General features: G+C 52.2%; 3 protein-coding genes across 13 annotated transcripts in view; 1 reads left to right on the top strand and 2 right to left on the bottom strand.

Annotated features, from left to right (window-relative positions):
• LOC308572645 (uncharacterized protein) overlaps window positions 1–16775 on the top strand; it is a 223035-nt gene that overhangs the window by 24369 nt on the left and 181891 nt on the right. The gene's annotated exons all lie outside the window — the stretch shown is intronic.
• On the bottom strand, window positions 976–16114 carry ZMYND15 (zinc finger MYND-type containing 15). Its single transcript, XM_081168912.1, has 14 exons — window positions 16007–16114; window positions 14388–14726; window positions 12576–12804; window positions 11926–12081; window positions 10871–11031; window positions 10582–10737; window positions 10037–10123; window positions 9465–9581; window positions 6115–6203; window positions 5426–5527; window positions 4052–4181; window positions 3789–3847; window positions 2466–2626; window positions 976–1223 (listed from the first exon to the last, which is right to left on the bottom strand). The coding sequence occupies exons 2-14, from the start codon at window positions 14722–14724 to the stop codon at window positions 1040–1042; spliced, it is 1968 nt and encodes a 655-aa protein (XP_081025038.1). The 5' UTR covers window positions 14725–14726; window positions 16007–16114; the 3' UTR covers window positions 976–1039.
• LOC308572642 (uncharacterized protein) overlaps window positions 11301–16775 on the bottom strand; it is a 200854-nt gene continuing 195379 nt past the window's right edge. The window contains exon 6 of one of the 2 annotated variants that reach the window (XM_081168860.1): window positions 11301–11355. The gene's annotated coding sequence lies outside the window, so the exon portion shown is untranslated. The remainder of the gene's footprint in view (window positions 11356–16775) is intronic. The other variant, XM_081168858.1, reaches the window with a different exon arrangement.

The raw sequence follows: 16775 nt of genomic DNA, 5'->3' as shown, positions 1-16775 counted from the left end.
CAAGTGAGGGCCCAAGGGTCTGAACACTCATCCCCCACCACCACTTTCTGAACACGGCCCAGGAGGAAGGAGCGGAACCACTGTATAACAGTGCCCCCAGCTCCCAGCCCCTCAAGACGGTCCAGAAGGATGCTATGGTCGATGGTATCAAACGCCGCTGAGAGATCCAGCAGAACTAGGAAACAGCTCTCACCTTTGTCCCTAGCCCGCCGGAGATCATCAACCAGTGCGACCAAGGCAGTTTCAGTCCCATGATGAGGCCTGAATCCCGACTGGAAGGGATCCAAATGGTCCGCTTCTTCCAGGCGTGCCTGGAGTTGTTCAGCAACCACTCGCTCAATCACCTTGCCCAAGAATGGAAGATTTGAGACTGGGTGATAGTTGGCCATCGTGGCCGCATCTAAAGATGGTTTTTTAAGAAGCGGTTTAATAACCGCCTCTTTCAGCGGGTCTGGGAAGGCTCCCTCACTTATTTGGATGCTATACTTTTGTTGATGCAGCCTAGCTAGCAGCAACTATCTCTTTTTTTTTTGCTGCTGCTGCATCACACTGTGGACTCAAGTTAAGCTTGTGTTCACGAGACCCCTAAATCCTTTTCACATGTACTGCTAGTAAGCCAGGTGTCCCCACCCTACATTGGTGCATCTGGTTCATCCTGCCTAAGTGCAAAATTTCACATCTGCCCCTATTGAAATTCATTTCTCCCTTCTGAAATTCCTTTGCCCGTTTGAGAATCATTTGTCTCTATTCTTAGCCACATTAAAGGAACCGGAAGGAGCTCGGGGGCTCTTGCAAAACTGATTCGAAACCTTGGAAGACGCAGCACGTGCAGGGATCATGGCCTCCCCCCCAAATGGCAGCAGTGCTGCTTTTGAAGCACAGAGGGAGGTGACCCACAGATCTCTCAAAGTCGCCACCCTTTCTGTGGGCCCCTCACCCAGAGGGCAGTTGTGCCAGAGAAGAAACGGAAGCCCGTTTGCCCATTCCTGTTTATTATTTTGCCCGCCTTGCCCTCTCCCTTCTGTGCTCCACACCCCTATCACTTGCGCCGCCGCCCTGCCGCCCGGATCTGCCTCTTCTCCTTGCGCCTACTCCGGGCTGCCTCGGGGGGGTCAGCGTTCCCGCTGGGTGGCAGGGCCTGGGGCAGAGGGGCGGGGGTCTGCCGGTGGTTGCTGGCTGAGGATGCCTTGTAGATCAGGTGGAAGATGAAGGCGTTGGAGTACCTGGCGGCGAGAGGCGGCAGAGGGGGTGAATGGGAGAGGATTAGGCAATTTCATGGACTGGAGGAAGCGGCTATCAACCATTATGAGCCACACTGGTCTCCTCTGCCAGAGGTTAACATAGAATTTATCACCGAGTTGGAAGGGACTCTGAAGATCACCCAGTCCAGCCCCCTGCAAGGCAGGTATAGGCAGCTGTACCAGCAACCCTTGGCATTAGAATGAGCTAGCCAGTTTTGTTGGGAACTGTCAGGAAAGCAGAGAGCTGTTGCGCTCAAATCCCGCTTGTGGGCTTCTTCCCTTTGGGGTGCCTTCTTGGCCGCTATGGGGACAGAATGCTGGCCGGGGGGGGGGTCCCCTGGCCCTGAGGCAACAGTCCTCCTGGAACCTCCAGGCACAGAGACAGTCTATCTGGATTCCTCAGTTCCTGAGGGTATTTGGCCACTGCAAGGACAGGCTGGCCTAGCCCAGGTGGGCCCCCTTGGGCCTGATCCTGACCTTCTTCCTCCCCCTTGAAATCTGTGTGGCTTGAGCCAGCATGATTACTTGTTAATACTAATATGAATTAGCACTAAGCATGAAAAGCTTCAGAGGCTTCCTTATTGGGAACTGCGTGTCTTTCTTGGGTTACAGCTCAGTCAGAAACCAGGCGACTCTCAATCTCAGGGTCAGGGGTTTGGGCCCCACGGTGGGAAAAGATTCCTACATTGCAGGGGGCTGGACTAGATGACCCTCCCGGCCCCTTCCAACTCTACGGTTCCAGGATTCTGTGAGTCTAGGAATCCCTGCTGTTCATTTCAAAAGGTGCTGTTGGACGGGGGATTTCTAGTCTGCTACCCTAAAGGGTCCGGGGAACTTTCGATGGATGGATGGATGTCGGCAAAGGGTGCAAATTTAGGGGAGTTGCAGAACCAGAGAGTGCAGTTCCTGGAAAGGAGGAGAGAGAACCATAGTTGGAAGGGTCCCCCAAGGGTCATCTAGCCCAACCCCCAGCATTGCTGGAGGTGGGGGGGGGAGTGCCATAAAGATGGAGGCAGAAAGACAAAGGTGGTTGGGAAGCTTTTCCCATGATGGAGAAAAACTGACCAGGCCAGGAGTCAGCGGGACATTGGTCAGAGGTTAAGAGGTCGCCCCTTTCCATCGCTTTATGGACTGGGGTCAGGGGCATCCAAAATTACCTTCTGGGGCAGAGGGGGGGAGGTCAGAAGTGACGGACTTTGCCAGAACCGCAGCTGGGGTACCCACCAGGGCATGGCGTTGTCGATTCCGGCCTGGCGGAAAGGCGAGCGGAAAGGGTTGATCTGGGCAGGGCTGGCGCTGCCCCCCGTCGCCATGGAGACAGCGGCCTCATCCACAGCACAACTGTACTCGCTGCATTCGGTGAAGTAGGCCGGCACCCGAAGGGACTGCAAGGTGGAAGAAGAAGAGTTTGGATTTGATATCCCGCTTTATCACTACCCGAAGGAGTCTCAAAGCGGCTCACATTCTCCTTTCCCTTCCTCCCCCACAACAAACACTCTGTGAGGTGAGTGGGGCTGAGAGACTTCAGAGAAGTGTGACTGGCCCAAGGTCACCCAGCAGCTGCAGGTGGAGGAGCGGAGATGCGAACCCGGCTCACCAGATTACGAGTCCACTGCTCTTCACCACTACACAACCACTGGAGAGAGGGAGGAAGAGAGAAGTGAGGGGACGAGGACCCAGCAGCTCCATCGCTCAAGAGGGGGGTCTCCCTTGCCTATATAATGGCCTATACTTGGTGCATTTATGTACTTGCTGCATTTACAGCCTGGCTCTCCCTCCTAGGGGCTGAGGGTGGCACGGTTCTCCTGCCCTGTGAGGTCGGCTAGGCTAACAGGTGGCGCCTCGAGGTCACACCCAGGGAGCTTCATGGGGGGATTTGAACGCTGGTTTCCGCCTGCAGTCTAACCAGTACACCCTACTGCCTCTGCCATGGCTTCTGCTGCCCCAGGAGCTATTTTGTACAGAGCTGTTATGTCCCAGAAACCATGAATGTTCTATGCTGAGACCAGGAGCTCTCAGACTTCAGTTTTGAAAAGGAATAGGGTGTTTTTGTATGTGTGCCTTCCGTTTCCCAAATAACTCTGCTGATAAACAGCCAGAGCTGACCATTTACTACTCTTCTCTGAATCTTCTAAATTCAGCTGCATTCCTAATTTGGAATTCTGCAAGATTTTCAATGCCTACATTTCTAGAATCAAAATTCAGCCTGGAAGACAAATGCCTGTGAATTGCCGCCAACCCCGGGGCAGTTATTTCACCAGCTCTGAGGCAGTTACTTGGTGTCAGTTGGTCACAGCATCATAGCAAAGGCCTGATGACATCACAACTGGAGAATTGGGCTCGGGAGACGGGAGACGCCGTCACTTCAGAAGCAGAGCAAAGGCATGTCTGATGTCACAACGCTGTACGCTGAGCCAAAGTACTGTATCCAACAGCCGTGATGTCAAGAGATGATGTCACAGCGATGTCATTCCACAGGATGGAGGGAGGAGTTTTGAGGGGGAGACCCCTTTTCTAAGTACTGCGTGATGAGTGGGCTTGGCTTACCTGAAGTCGCGGCAGAGAACTCCGCCAAGTCTCCTTGAGGGCAAATCCAGAGTTGAACCCTGGACAAAAGTGGTGTGTTAACATGGGGAACTCTCCGCATCAGATAGAGACAGCCTCCTCACCCCATTCTTCAGCTGGATTCTTTCTTAGCCCCCCCCCCCCCCCCGCCATTGCTTCATTCTCTGGCCAAGCGGCCCAGCCCATCCCTGCACCCCCTTCCCACTTTCCCGTCCTCTCCTGGCCCCTTCCCCCTTTACTCTCACCAATGACCAGGTCCGGCTTGGGCGCCTGCAGGAGGTGGTAGGGGCGGGCGCTGAACCCAAACTGCAGTTCACGCCGCCCCCCTTTGCATCTGGGGGCCAGGCCAGGCCGGACAGAGACGCCTTGCTCCTCCTGGAAGGGGGGAAGAGAAGGAGGGGATTCACAAAGTGCTTCTGTCAGATCGAGGGAGCCCCTAATTCAGTGCAGAGTTAGCCATGGGAACCACAGGAGGCAGCGGTGGCCACCAACTGGGATGGTTTTCATTAGGAAAAGGGATGCTAACAACAACCAGGAGGAGAAGTTTCCTGCCCTCTCTGGTGACATGGGAATCTGTGGACACCCAATGAAGCTGCAGGTTGGAAGATTTAGAGAAGATTAAAGAAAGACCTTATCTATTGGAGCTTTTGATACGGGATGGCAAATATGACACCTAGCTACTTTAAATGAATTCAAATCTCCAGGGCCTGAAGAGCTGCATTTAAGGGTAATAAAGGAGCTCGAGGGTGTAATTTCAGAGCCTTTGTCTATGATCTTTGAGAATTCTTGGAGAGCAGGTGAGGTTCCTACAGACGGGAGGTGGGCAAATGTTGACCCCATCTTCAAAAAGGGGGGGGGATAAGTCCCAGGTAACTACCAACCAGTGAACTTGACATAGAACAGATAATTCAACAGTGTGTGAACACTTAGAAAACAATGCTGTGATTACTAAGGCCCAGCATGGGTTTCTCAAAAACAAGTCAGGCCTCACTGTGAGAAGCAAAGTTACAGGGAACCAGGCAGAGGGCCTTCTCGGTAGTGGCGCCTGCCCACCAGATGTCAAAGGAAAAAACAACTATCAGACTTTTAGAAGACGTCTGAAGGCAGCCCTGTTTAGGGAAGCTTTTAATATCTGAAAGACTATTGTATTTTAATATTTTGTTGGAAGCTGCCCAGAGTGGCTGGGGAAACCCAGCCAGATGGGCAGGGTATAAATAATAATAATAAATTATTATTTTTTTATTTATTTGTTTGTTTGTTTGTTTGTTTTTAATGGAGTTACAAGCCTGTTTGCTCAGGGGAATACTGTGGGGATGTTCCATGACAGATCCTCACATAAAATAAACTACTACACCTAAGATTTGGATTAAAATTGCTGTAATGGATTATCTCACATGTCCAAAGTCCCTGGTGTGAATAAAAAATTCCTCTGCCTTACCGTTTTTGATTTGTGCGACTCAAATATGGACTACTAGACCTAAAAAATTTAAGCAATGTGGTCTAAAGTTACTTTGGGAGGGGATCAGGGTCCCTGAAGCTGAAGCCTCATTGGTTGCATAGTAGATCTGCCCCTGGCTGTTCCATCCTCCCTCCCTCCCTCTCCCCAGAGGCAGACTCACATCCCTCTGAAGGAGAAACTGCTGGCCGTCCAACTGGGGGGGCAGGGCGTCCCCCACAAACAGAAGCTCCAGAGAGACATGGGGCAGCAGCACTGACAACTCCTGCAGGGGGGAAGGGGGGGTCAGAAGGGAGAAAATGAATGGATGTCAGCAACTTTCCTGTAATTCCTGTTACATATAATTGGTTTAATTCACACTGAAATGGGAATGTCTGTGTACTGAGGAAATAGGAATGTCTGTGGATCTTCCATGAAGCTTTAGAAAAGCAGGAAGAGCTCTCTGAGCTTTTTGCTGGCTGATTGTTCTTTACTCTAAACCAGTGATGGCCAAACTTGTGGAAAGTCTATGAGAGGTTTCCAATATTTAGTAAATGTTGGCAATGATTTTTCTCAGATTAAACATGTCAATTTTGCCCTCTCAGCTAAGTTAATAACCGTTCCTCCAGTCTTGGCAACGGTGAGTCTTTCCACCTTTGTGCATATTAAAAGTCTTGATGCCGTAATCATATATTAGAACAAAGATGCATGATGTTTTTTCCAAATGTGTATCCGTAAGTTTCAATAAGAAATAGATAGAAAGGAATTCCTGCCCAGAGAACCCTTGGTCTTCAAAACCAGTGGTACCAGTTTGCCCAGCTCTCCCTCACACCCAGTTGCACCTCTGCCCCACTGGGGAGACCCTCCACGTACCCAGAAGACCATCAGAACCCCAAATTCTTTGCCTGCCTCCACCACGTGGATCTTGAGAGACTGCTTGTTCAGGATGTTCAGCTCAGGAACTGGAGGGAGAAGAAAAGGCGGGGAGAGACCAGGAGTCATAAAGGACCTTTGGAAAGGAGAACCTGCTCCATAAGGCCTGTGGCCCATCACCCTCCTCTCACAGGGACCAAACGCCCCTGAGAAATAGAGGACTCTCAGTAGGGCCCATTATGGGAAGACCAGGAGCAGGATCTAAACTCGAGAGGAGCTCCCCCTTACAACTGGGATTCAGAAGCATCGCTGCCTCTGACCTTGTAGGCCGGGCAGAGCCACCCTGGCTAGGAGCCACCGACAACCCTCTCTTCCTCCATGAATTTGTCCCGCCCTCTTTTACAGCCATCCCTGCCTCCTGTGGGAGGGAGTTCCACAGGTTAACTCTGAGCTACACAAAGAAGGTTAGGCTGAGAGAGGCAGTGGCTGGCCCCCAAGTTCACCCAGTGAGCTTCATGGCCAGGTGGGGATTTTGACCAGGAGGATAAGTATTACGAAAGAAACTATGGTATCTGAAGAAGTGTGCATGCACACAAAAGCTCATACCAAGAACTAACTTAGTTGGTCTTTAAAGTGCTACTGGAAGGAATTATTTTGACTATGGCAGACCAACACGGCTACCTACCTGTAACTGTGAAATAAACTATGGTTTGCTGTCCAAAATTAATGCTACTGAATATTTTCGATGATGATGATGTTGGTATAAAGTCAAAAGAATTGGCCTTATCTACAGTCTTGGCAGAACAAATAGCAATTGCAAGTCAATGGGGAACAGCGTGCGAATCTTACAGCTTAGTCACCGGAACAGAGGTACCATGGAGAGAATCAAATGTACCGTATTTTTTTGCACCATAACACTCACTTTTTTCCTCCTAGAAAGTAAGGGGAAATGTCTATGCATGTTATGGAGGGAATGCCTACGGGTGGCGGAGGGATCTGCTGCAGTCGTGAGCAGAGGATCCATGGTTCCCCTTCCTTCCCTCCTCCGTCGCTCGCTTTGAAACAGCAAAGCGGGAGAAGAGCCGCTTAGTGGGGAGAAGAGAGGGACAGAGAGCCTGCTTCTTTAAAGGAGCAAAGCGGGAGAGGAGAGGAGCCGCTTACACGAGTGTAAGCGGCTCCTCTCCGGTTGATTCCTTTAAAGCAAGCAGGCTCTCTGTCCCTCTCTCCTCCCCACTCAGCTCGCTAAATAGCAGCAAAGTTTTTCAGCTCGCTAAGCCGGGGATGAGCGGGGAGGAGGGAGAAAAGCAGAGCCTGCTTGCTTTAAAGGAGCAAAGCGGGAGAGGAGAGGAGCCTTCTTCCCTTTATATCCCTCTCCTGCATTATTAGCAGCATCCTTCTCCACCCACCCCACACGTGCTTCTTCTCCCCTTATACTCCTCTTCTTCATTATTAGCAGCATCCTTCTCCACCCACCCCAGGCGTGCTCCTTCTCCCCTTATATCACTCTTTTTCATTATTAGCAGCATCCTTCTCCACCCACCCCACACGTGCTTCTTCTCCCCTTAAACCCCTCTTCTGCATTATTAGCAGCATCCTTCTCCACCCACCCCAGGCGTGCTTCTTCTCCCCTTATATCCCTCTTCTTCATTATTAGCAGCATCCTTCTCCACCCACCCCACACGTGCTTCTTCTCCCCTTATATCCCTCTTCTGCATTATTAGCAGCATCCTTCTCCACCCACCCCAGGCGTGCTCCTTCTCCCCTTATATCCCTCTTCTTCATTATTAGCAGCATCCTTCTCCACCCACCCCACACGTGCTTCTTCTCCCCTTATATCCCTCTTCTGCATTATTAGCAGCATCCTTCTCCACCCACCCCATGCGTGCTCCTTCTCCCCTTATATCCCTCTTCTGCATTATTAGCAGCATCCTTCTCCACCCACCCCACACGTGCTTCTTCTCCCCTTAAACCCCTCTTCTGCATTATTAGCAGCATCCTTCTCCACCCACCCCACACGTGCTTCTTCTCCCCTTAAACCCCTCTTCTGCATTATTAGCAGCATCCTTCTCCACCCACCCCAGGCGTGCTCCTTCTCCCCTTATATCCCTCTTCTTCATTATTAGCAGCATCCTTCTCCACCCACCCCACACGTGCTTCTTCTCCCCTTATATCCCTCTTCTGCATTATTAGCAGCATCCTTCTCCACACACCCCACGCGTGCTCCTTCTCCCCTTATATCCCTCTTCTGCATTATTAGCAGCATCCTTCTCCACCCACCCCACACGTGCTTCTTCTCCCCTTAAACCCCTCTTCTGCATTATTAGCAGCATCCTTCTCCACCCACCCCACACGTGCTTCTTCTCCCCTTAAACCCCTCTTCTGCATTATTAGCAGCATCCTTCTCCACCCACCCCACACGTGCTTCTTCTCCCCTTAAACCCCTCTTCTGCATTATTAGCAGCATCCTTCTCCACCCACCCCACACGTGCTCCTTCTCCCCTTATATCCCTCTTCTTCATTATTAGCAGCATCCTTCTCCACACACCCCACGCGTGCTTCTTCTCCCCTTCTCCCCCTCTTCTGCATTATTAGCAGCATCCTTCTCCACCCACCCCACGCGTGCTCCTTGTCCCTTGAGTGCTTTTCCTTCCCTCCCCACTTAAAACGTGGTTACAAAGCACAGATCCACATGGATCCTCAGGATTTTTGCACTGGGTCACCCCAAATTCACCATCAGATCACATAGCATGTCCATGGCTACATCTTGCACCAAAAAAATCACGCACCCACTGTTGCCTGGGGCCGCAGTGGTGCAAAAACATGGTTACAAAGCATGGATCCACATGGATCCTCAGGATTTTTGCATTGGGCTACTCCAAACTCACTGTCAGATCACATGTCTGTGGCCACAGCATGAACCACAAAAATCATACATCCACTGTTTCGTTTAGAATATTTTTTTTCTTGTTTTCCTCCTCTAAAAACTATGTGCGTGTTATGGTCGGGTGAATGTTATAGAGCGAAAAATACAGTAATTTGGGATATCGATGAGGAGTAGAACCGGCAGACACCTTTTGTATGACCTGGAATTCCCTTTACAGCATATATGACAGAACTGCCCTTTTCAAGACAAGCCTGGAAGACCTGGAAACAGACCTGATAATGCTGATAATTCTCTTTACTTGTTCCTTTGACTCCTGTGCAGACGCGCTTATTCCATGCGCCCATTTTACAGCTTTACTTTTCGTCTTTTAATTCCTGCCTCTTCTTGCGCCCATTCCCTCTCTGTTTCATGTATGTTACAAACCCTGCAGGGGGCTGGGGGCCTGCCCCCCACCCCCGATACTCACAGTGCTGAGGGGCCAGCTGGGTGATGATGTAGTAGGCAGTGAGGGGGTAGCTGAGGAGGACGGCCAGAGGGGCTCCGAGGGGCAGCCCCCGCCACTGGTAATACTCCTTCCAGGACCCTGTGGGGAGGGGAGGCAGCAGCGAGTCAGAGAAGTGGGCCCGTCCCCTTTCCCCGGGTAGTGGGATGGCTATTAATCAGATTTAGCCATTGCTTTTTTGTCAGGGCGATTCAAAGCAAGTTGCATTATTTTAAGCAAAAAACAGGCACATGTGGATGTTAAGACTGGCATATAAATCTAAAAGACAATCTTCTTCTTTTAGAAAACCTAGCTTCAATCATTTCACCCAGGCAAAAAGGCCATTGGTGATTAAAAGCTGAATGCCTGATTTAAAAGGATTCCCCCCCCACACACACACACACACCCCAGTGCCTATAGATGTGTAATTATGGCATCTGGCAAGCCTCCCTGGAGAAAGCTTGCCGCAAGTGGGGAGCCACCATCGAAAAGGCCTTGTTGTACATCAGTTGCAAGATGCAAGCTCTGACTCCCCCCCCCCCGACCCTCTGTCTCACCAAAGAATGTCCGGGGCATGGGAGGCTCTGGGGGGGCTGGCGGAAGAGCCGTCCCTCCTTCCGGCCGTAGCGCCTCAAAGGGGTTCCCTAGGGGGGTGAGAAAAAGGCTGGTCAGGGAGGGGAATGTCAAGGTTGTAGGGCAATGGAGCTGCCCCAGCCTTAGGCAGAGGGAGCCGGGAGATGGCAGAGAAGAGATGGGGGCAGTAGTGGCACCCGCCCATCATTTGCCTCTGTTCGAGAGAACTGTGGGTGCCATACAGCTGGTTGTGCACCCCACAAGCATGTGGAAACCCCTCAGCCCCACTCCAGGGGGACAGGAGCTGCTGCCAGTCCAGGCAGCTTCTGTGCAAGGAACTGGGAGGAGGTGGCAGGGAGTCCCACAGTTTCCCTCGCAAGGATTTCACCCGGCTGCTTCGATGCCCCCCAGTCCTGCTGTGAAGGAGGTGGGGCAGAGGCTCCTGGCCCCCCTTCTGTCCACACCACCTGGACTCCGTGGGTCTGCACCACACCCACCCACACCCCCAACAGGCCCGCTGCCCCCTCACCGCTTTGCAGGAAGGGCACGGGCTTCTCGGGACCCCCCTGGAGCCCCACGCCGTAGTCGGGCGCTCTGACCAGCATGCTCTCTCCAGCCCAGTAGCCGCGGGTCAGACCCCTGGCAGAGAGGAAGCCCTCTTTGTTGAAGTTCTCGCTGGTCACCTCTGCAAGGGAAGCAAGCAGGGAAGGTGAGGTGGGGGGCTCAGCCTCTCAGGACCCCAGACTCTGCCTCCCCCCAGCGCCTGACCCCCTGACCCTAGGCTGTGCCATGAGGGGCCGCTCGCCCCAGCTGCCCACCTGCTGTGAAGGTGAAAGGAAGGTTGGCAAGCTCCCGGGCGCGACTCATGTACCCAGCCATGCGCTGGCACCAGAACTGGTGCCCGATGTCCTCGGGGCTGTGGTTCCAGTCCAGCTTGCGGCAGCGCTCGGAGCAGTACAGGACGGCCCTGCAGTGCTGGCTGTGGGGACAGAGAGGGGCTGCTCAGGCCGGGAGGGGCTGGGGGAGCAGAGAGAGAGAGTCGGAAGGGACGCCCCAGGGTCATGCAGACCAACCCCCGTGGGGGGGATGCAGGAGAGGATATATTGTCTGATTATAGCCTTTCCAACTTGTGTTAACAAGTTCCACAATTTAGCAGAGTCACATTCCCCTTTTTAAACTCACGGCGGCTGCGTTTGCTCAGGCTCGCTAAAGCCTCTATAATAACTGCTCTGGTATTTTCCCCTTATTCCCTCATAAAAGATAAGACATGACACAGTCTTCTATAAAAGTATAAAAAGGTTTACTCACACACCATTCTGTTCACGATCGGATCCCAGAAGGCAGACTTATCTTAGAAAAGTAACACATACCTAGAAATAATCTCATAAGAAGACGGTCCCTTTGTCCTCTCTTGGAAGCCAAGAGGGCATCTTTGGCTAAGCTTCTTCAATGCATGTAGTCACAGAGAGAGAGATGGCTGCCCTGCCCTCTGCTCTTGTCGTTACCTGCACAGGTGAGGCCACACCCACCTCTAGTCACATGCAGAGGAAATCTGTCCCAGCCCAGAAGGAAACAAGAAGTTTACCTGCTGGCTGGACAAACATTCCTCCCCATGTGTAAACAGGTTCACTCTAGGAATGTTGTACTTGACTGCTCTTGTGTTTCACATCCCACACCCTGGCAATGCTGGAATTCCAGCAAAGGGCAACCCGGTACCAACTTCGGCAACGCACCCGCTGGGCTCCCACTACTTTGCAAAGGTGTGGCAGAGCAAGGGTTGGGGTTTTGCACAAGCGTCTTTGGTGTGTGTCGATGGGCGTGCCTGGATGGAAAGCAGGGGTGGGGAGGGAACCTTCTCTGGGGTGCTGCTCACCACGCCGTGACTTGTCCCTCGAAGCTGTACCTCTTGCAGACGTGGCAGGCCCGCACACGGGTGGTGGGGAACGTGAAGGCCGGCTTGGGGCCCCAGCCGCGCATCGGGCCCTTGCTCATCTTCACCCCCAGCCTCGAGAGCAGCGGCTCCAGGGACCTAGACAGGAGGACACCGCCTGGATCAGGCCCAAGGGGGACCAGCGCCCAGTGGCCAAATGCCCCATGGGACCCACAAGAGCACCTCTTCTCCCAGATGCCCCCATTGGAAGCCTGGGGGCAGGAGGACCTGTGGGCAACAGCAGCAGAACCGGCTGCCCTTCCCCAGCTATGGGTCACCCCCTTCCCTCTCCGGGGGGGGGGGATCTGGCTAACTAGCTGGCCCAGGTGCCTCAAGGAAGTTCCAAGGCAGGGCGAAGCGCAGGTAGCCCCATGTTGGCAGGCTATTTGGGCCTTGGAGGTACACTGCCCCTGAACATGGGGTCTCTGTTGTCTTGCTGCTTCTTTTAAAAAGGGTGGGGGCAAATGTATTGCACAACCCCTTTTAAAATGTGCTTATTCTTCTCTTTGTGCCCCCCCCCCCGCCCTGCCACCAAAGGAGGAGCTCCTCGGAAGCTGTGTCATGCGCTGCAACCAAGTGGCGCAGCCTCTCACTTGTGCAAGGCCGCGTCTCCCACGGTGAGCAGCTTGGGCCTGCGTGGCTCCCCTGCGCCCAGAGGGCAGATCATGCTGTGGCACAGGAGGGCGACGGCGCGGGGCTCCAGCGGCTGCTCGGCCCCCATGGCCCCTGCCCAGGACCCCCCCAGCTGGAAGTCAAAGCCCAGGATGCTGCCGTGCTCGTCCGTCACCAGCAGGAGGTGGTCTATGCGCCAGAGCGGCTGGCCTGCAGGAGAACGAAAGGATTATAATCATAATCATAATAATTATAATTTATACCCCACCCATCTGGCTAAGGTTCCCCAGCCACTCTGGGCAGCTCCCAACAGATTAAAAAAAAGAATAAAACATCAAACATTTTTTAAAAAAACTTCCCCAAACAGGGCTACCTTCAGATGTCTTCTAAAAGTCAGATAGTTGTTTATTTCCTTGACATCTGCTGAGAGGGCGTTCCCCAGGGCGGGCGCCACCACTGAGAAGGCCCTCTGCCTGGTTCCCTGCACCCTCACTTCTTGCAGGGAGGGAACTGCCAGAAGGCCCTCGGAGCTGGACCTCCGTGTGAGGAGAGCCATTGGCTGGATCCAGCCAACGACCCGCAGAGTCCAACCTCCTGTCCTCCCGGTAGCCAAATGCCCCTAAGGACCGAGGGTTCGGGATAGACTGTTCCTGGGCCTGGAGGCTCCATGGGAATGTGAGAAGAGCCCTGCTCCAACATCCTGTTCTCCCCGTTGCCTGTAGGAAACAGGCAAGCAGGATCCACCCACGAGAGCAGCTCCCCCCTCGTGTGGCTTCCGGCCACGGGCATTCAGAAGCGCTGATTCCCCCTCCCTCTGCGGAGGCAAGTGTGGGAATGTTCCGGGTGGCAGGAGAGGATATCTTGCTTGTTAATATCCTTCCTAACTTGTGCTAGCAAGTCCCTTTCCTTAGCAGAGTGAATTCCCCTTTACAGAGCTGCTTGCAGGCTTGCTTAAGCCTCTCATTATCACACAATTCGGTATTGAATTGTATGTTCCTGGTATGGGAAAGGTTGTGGAATGAAAGGATAAAATTTACAGCTTGTAATGCTTTGAAAGAGAATATTATGAAAATGATGTATAAATTGATATATTACACCTGTGAAATTAGCTAAAATGTATAAGACAAATAATAAATGTTGGAAATGTAAAGAAAAGGAAGGAACATTTTATCACATGCGGTAGGAATGTAAGAAAGTAAAGAACTTCTGGGAAATGATATATAATGAGATGGAAAAGATGTTGAAATATACATTCTTTAAAAAACCAGAAGCATTTTTACTTGGTATTATAGGCCAAGACATTAATAGACAAGATGTCAAGCTGTTCTTATACACACCAACAGCGACAAGAGTATTGTTGGCCCAGAAATGGAAACAAGAAGAAATTCCGATGAAGGAAGAATGCAGGCGAAATTAATGGACTATGCAGAATTGGACAAAATGACAGGAAGGATTCGAAACCTCCGTTAGCTAAAAGCTGCTCCAACGATGGAGGAAGTCGAAGAGAGAGAGAGTGCTGCATGTCCTGTCCTTTTGTGTTACCTGGACAGGTAAGGTCACGCCCACCTCTAGTCACATGCAAAGGAAGGATAGCCCAGCGAGGAGGAAACAGGAAGTTTTTGACTGGCTGGACCAAACATCCCCTTGCATGTCCACTCTAGGAAAACAAGGAATGTTGTACTTGACTGCTACTTAGGTATCACATCCCACCCAGAGCAGAGCAGAGTCCTGGTGGCCCCTCCGAGGATGCTGTGGCTACCTGCCCCAGCCCTGCCGCCTCCAGCGCCCCTCACCTGTCTCAGGTGTGGCCTCCTCGTCATCCTCCTCGCCGGCGCCCACGAAGGTGATGAAGCGCTCCAGGTCCCCCAGGGCCAGCGCCTCCTCGCTGTAGAAACGGCCGCCCACCTGCTGCCCCGGGTCGGCCACGGTGAAGGCCAGCGCCCGGTTGGGCAAGGCGTGCAGCACCCAGAGGGCCGGATCCGGGGGCAGGCGCCGGATGGAGCCCTCCTGGCGCTTGCGGCGCTCGCTGCCTCGCCGGCAGGCCGAGTCCAACAGGAAGCGCCGGTACCAGCTGAAGAGCAGCTCGGCAAAGTCCAGGATCTCGGCCCGGTAGCCAGTGACAAACTCCATGCCTGCAGGGAGAGCGGCGGGGCCAGGCCTCCATCAGCCACGCGGGGAAAACCCCCAAAGCCCCCCCCAGGACACCGAGGGAGCCTCTGAGCATGTGCAGAGTGCGTCTCCCTCAACCCCTGACAAACTCCCATGCATCTACCTGCCTTGCAGCGGGTTGGAATGGATGGCCTTTTGGAGTCCCACCCAAATCGACAGTTCTAAGTTTCTATGAAACAGGTGGTTCCTGGATGTCTGGGGGTTGGACTAGATGACCCACGGACCCCTTCCGACTCTCAATACTATGATTCCTTGGAGATTTCGAAGGAGAGGTTAATTCCTGCAGGGTGTGTCATTTTAGGGGTGAAACTTAATTTTTGCACTTTTCCTTAAAAACGTTTTGGGGTGTGAGGAATTTAAATCTACTATTTTTGTGACTGGACAACATTTAGCTTGGTAGGTTTGATAAAGAAGCAAATAAACTACTCTCAGAAAACCGAAGAAAATTAATTTGAAATTGACTGGTCATATATGTATAATATATTAATATGAATACATAGTATATAACTGCAAGTATCTGCCAGTCATTTCCCATGATTTCTACACAGATCTACACACATTTTATTTACCAAGCAAAACTAAATTATATTATAGTATTCTAACCAAAATATCTTTGGGCTTCCCTCATTTTTTGAATTTGAAAGGTGAAAATCCGACAGGTTGGGCCTGCGAATACTCGAAATAAGATAAAAGTGTAATGAAATTTGGAACAAAATTTTATACAAAATATAATGGGGGTTTTGTGTGTGCGTATTTGGATAATAATCATATCTATATATTAGATAACTTTATATGGAATTGTAATTCTTAATTTTTGTATTCATATATTATACCTTCCTTTCTGTGTTCTCACTTGTAATGTTTATTCTATATTGTTTATTTTCAGCGCTGTTTAAAATTATTATTATTATCATTATCATTATCATTATCATTATCATTATCATTATCATTATCATTATCATTATCAAATAAATAAATGCAATGAAAGTGCTTCCCCCGCCTCTCTCTGTCCCCAGTTTCCCTCACCCACAAAGGGGGTCGTCTTTGGGGAAAAGTAGCCTCCATTCAGTGGCCTCCATTCAGGTGAGTCCCAACTGCCACCAACAGTCAGGTGAGTCCCGCCCCCCCCCCCAGTCATAGAGAGGGGCTCCCTAGAGGGCAGCTGTGCCCCCATCAGCCCTGCCCACCCCCTGGCATGGGGTCCTGCCCCCCACCCAGGGCCCACCTAGGCCTCCCCACCTACCTGACCGCTTTGGAGGTCAGTCGTTGGATGGGGGTCCCTCTGTTCCGCTGCGGCATCAGAGGAATCTGGAATCCTGGCCAGGGCAACGGACGGAGGGGCGGCCAGCAGTCTCCTCCTCTGATGCCCCCTCGGACACCTGGGTCCCATCGCCGCCGTGGGCAGCGGAAAGGGAGCTCCCTGCAGAAGGCCATCGCTGTGGTCCAGACCCTGAAGGTCACGAAAAGATGTCAGGGTGTAAAAAGAGGCAGCGGCGGTGTAGTGGTTAGAGTGCCGGGCCAGGACCCAGGAGAGACCAGGGTTCAAATGCCCCCAGCCAGCCATGAAGGTTGCTGGGTGTGAGCTCAAGGCAGTGTCTGCCTCCTGCCTCACAGGGCTGTTGTGGGGATTCCATGAGGACTAGGAGCAAGACCAGGGTCTGAATCCCCACTTGGACAAAAGGGCACGGGGTGACTTTGTGGGGCAGGCACTGCCACTCCGCCTAACCGACCTCACAGGGTTGTTGTGGGGCTTCAATGAGGACTAGGATCTGGGAGAGACGGGGATTCGAATCCCCCACCCAGTGGCTGTAAAGCTTGCTGAAGATGACCTTGGGGGGGGGCGGTCACTGCCTTCTCTTGGCCTGACCTACCTCACAAGGTGGTTGTTGTGGGGATTCCATGAGGAGGAGGGAGGAGAACCATGTGGCCCACCTTGAGGTTCCTGGAGGGAAAGTTGGGCTGCAAATGCAGAAAATAAATAAATTCCCTTCCAAGTGGGCCAAATCCCACTT

The sequence above is a fragment of the Podarcis bocagei genome (genome assembly GCF_964188305.1).
Source record: "Podarcis bocagei genome assembly, chromosome: 13".
NCBI lineage: Eukaryota > Metazoa > Chordata > Lepidosauria > Squamata > Lacertidae > Podarcis > Podarcis bocagei.
This window is presented reverse-complemented; position numbering and strand designations above follow the sequence as displayed.

Excerpts from the sequence above, each read along its gene's own strand:
- ZMYND15 (XM_081168912.1), bottom strand. The coding sequence starts at position 14,724 with ATGGAGTTTGTCACTGGCTACCGGGCCGAGATCCTGGACTTTGCCGAG. Across the intron at positions 11,032-11,925 it reads GAGGGACAAGTCACGGCGTG|CCAGCACTGCAGGGCCGTCC; the intron begins GTGAGCAGCACC and ends CTGTCCCCACAG. Across the intron at positions 10,738-10,870 it reads TCCTTTCACCTTCACAGCAG|AGGTGACCAGCGAGAACTTC; the intron begins GTGGGCAGCTGG and ends CTTCCCTTGCAG.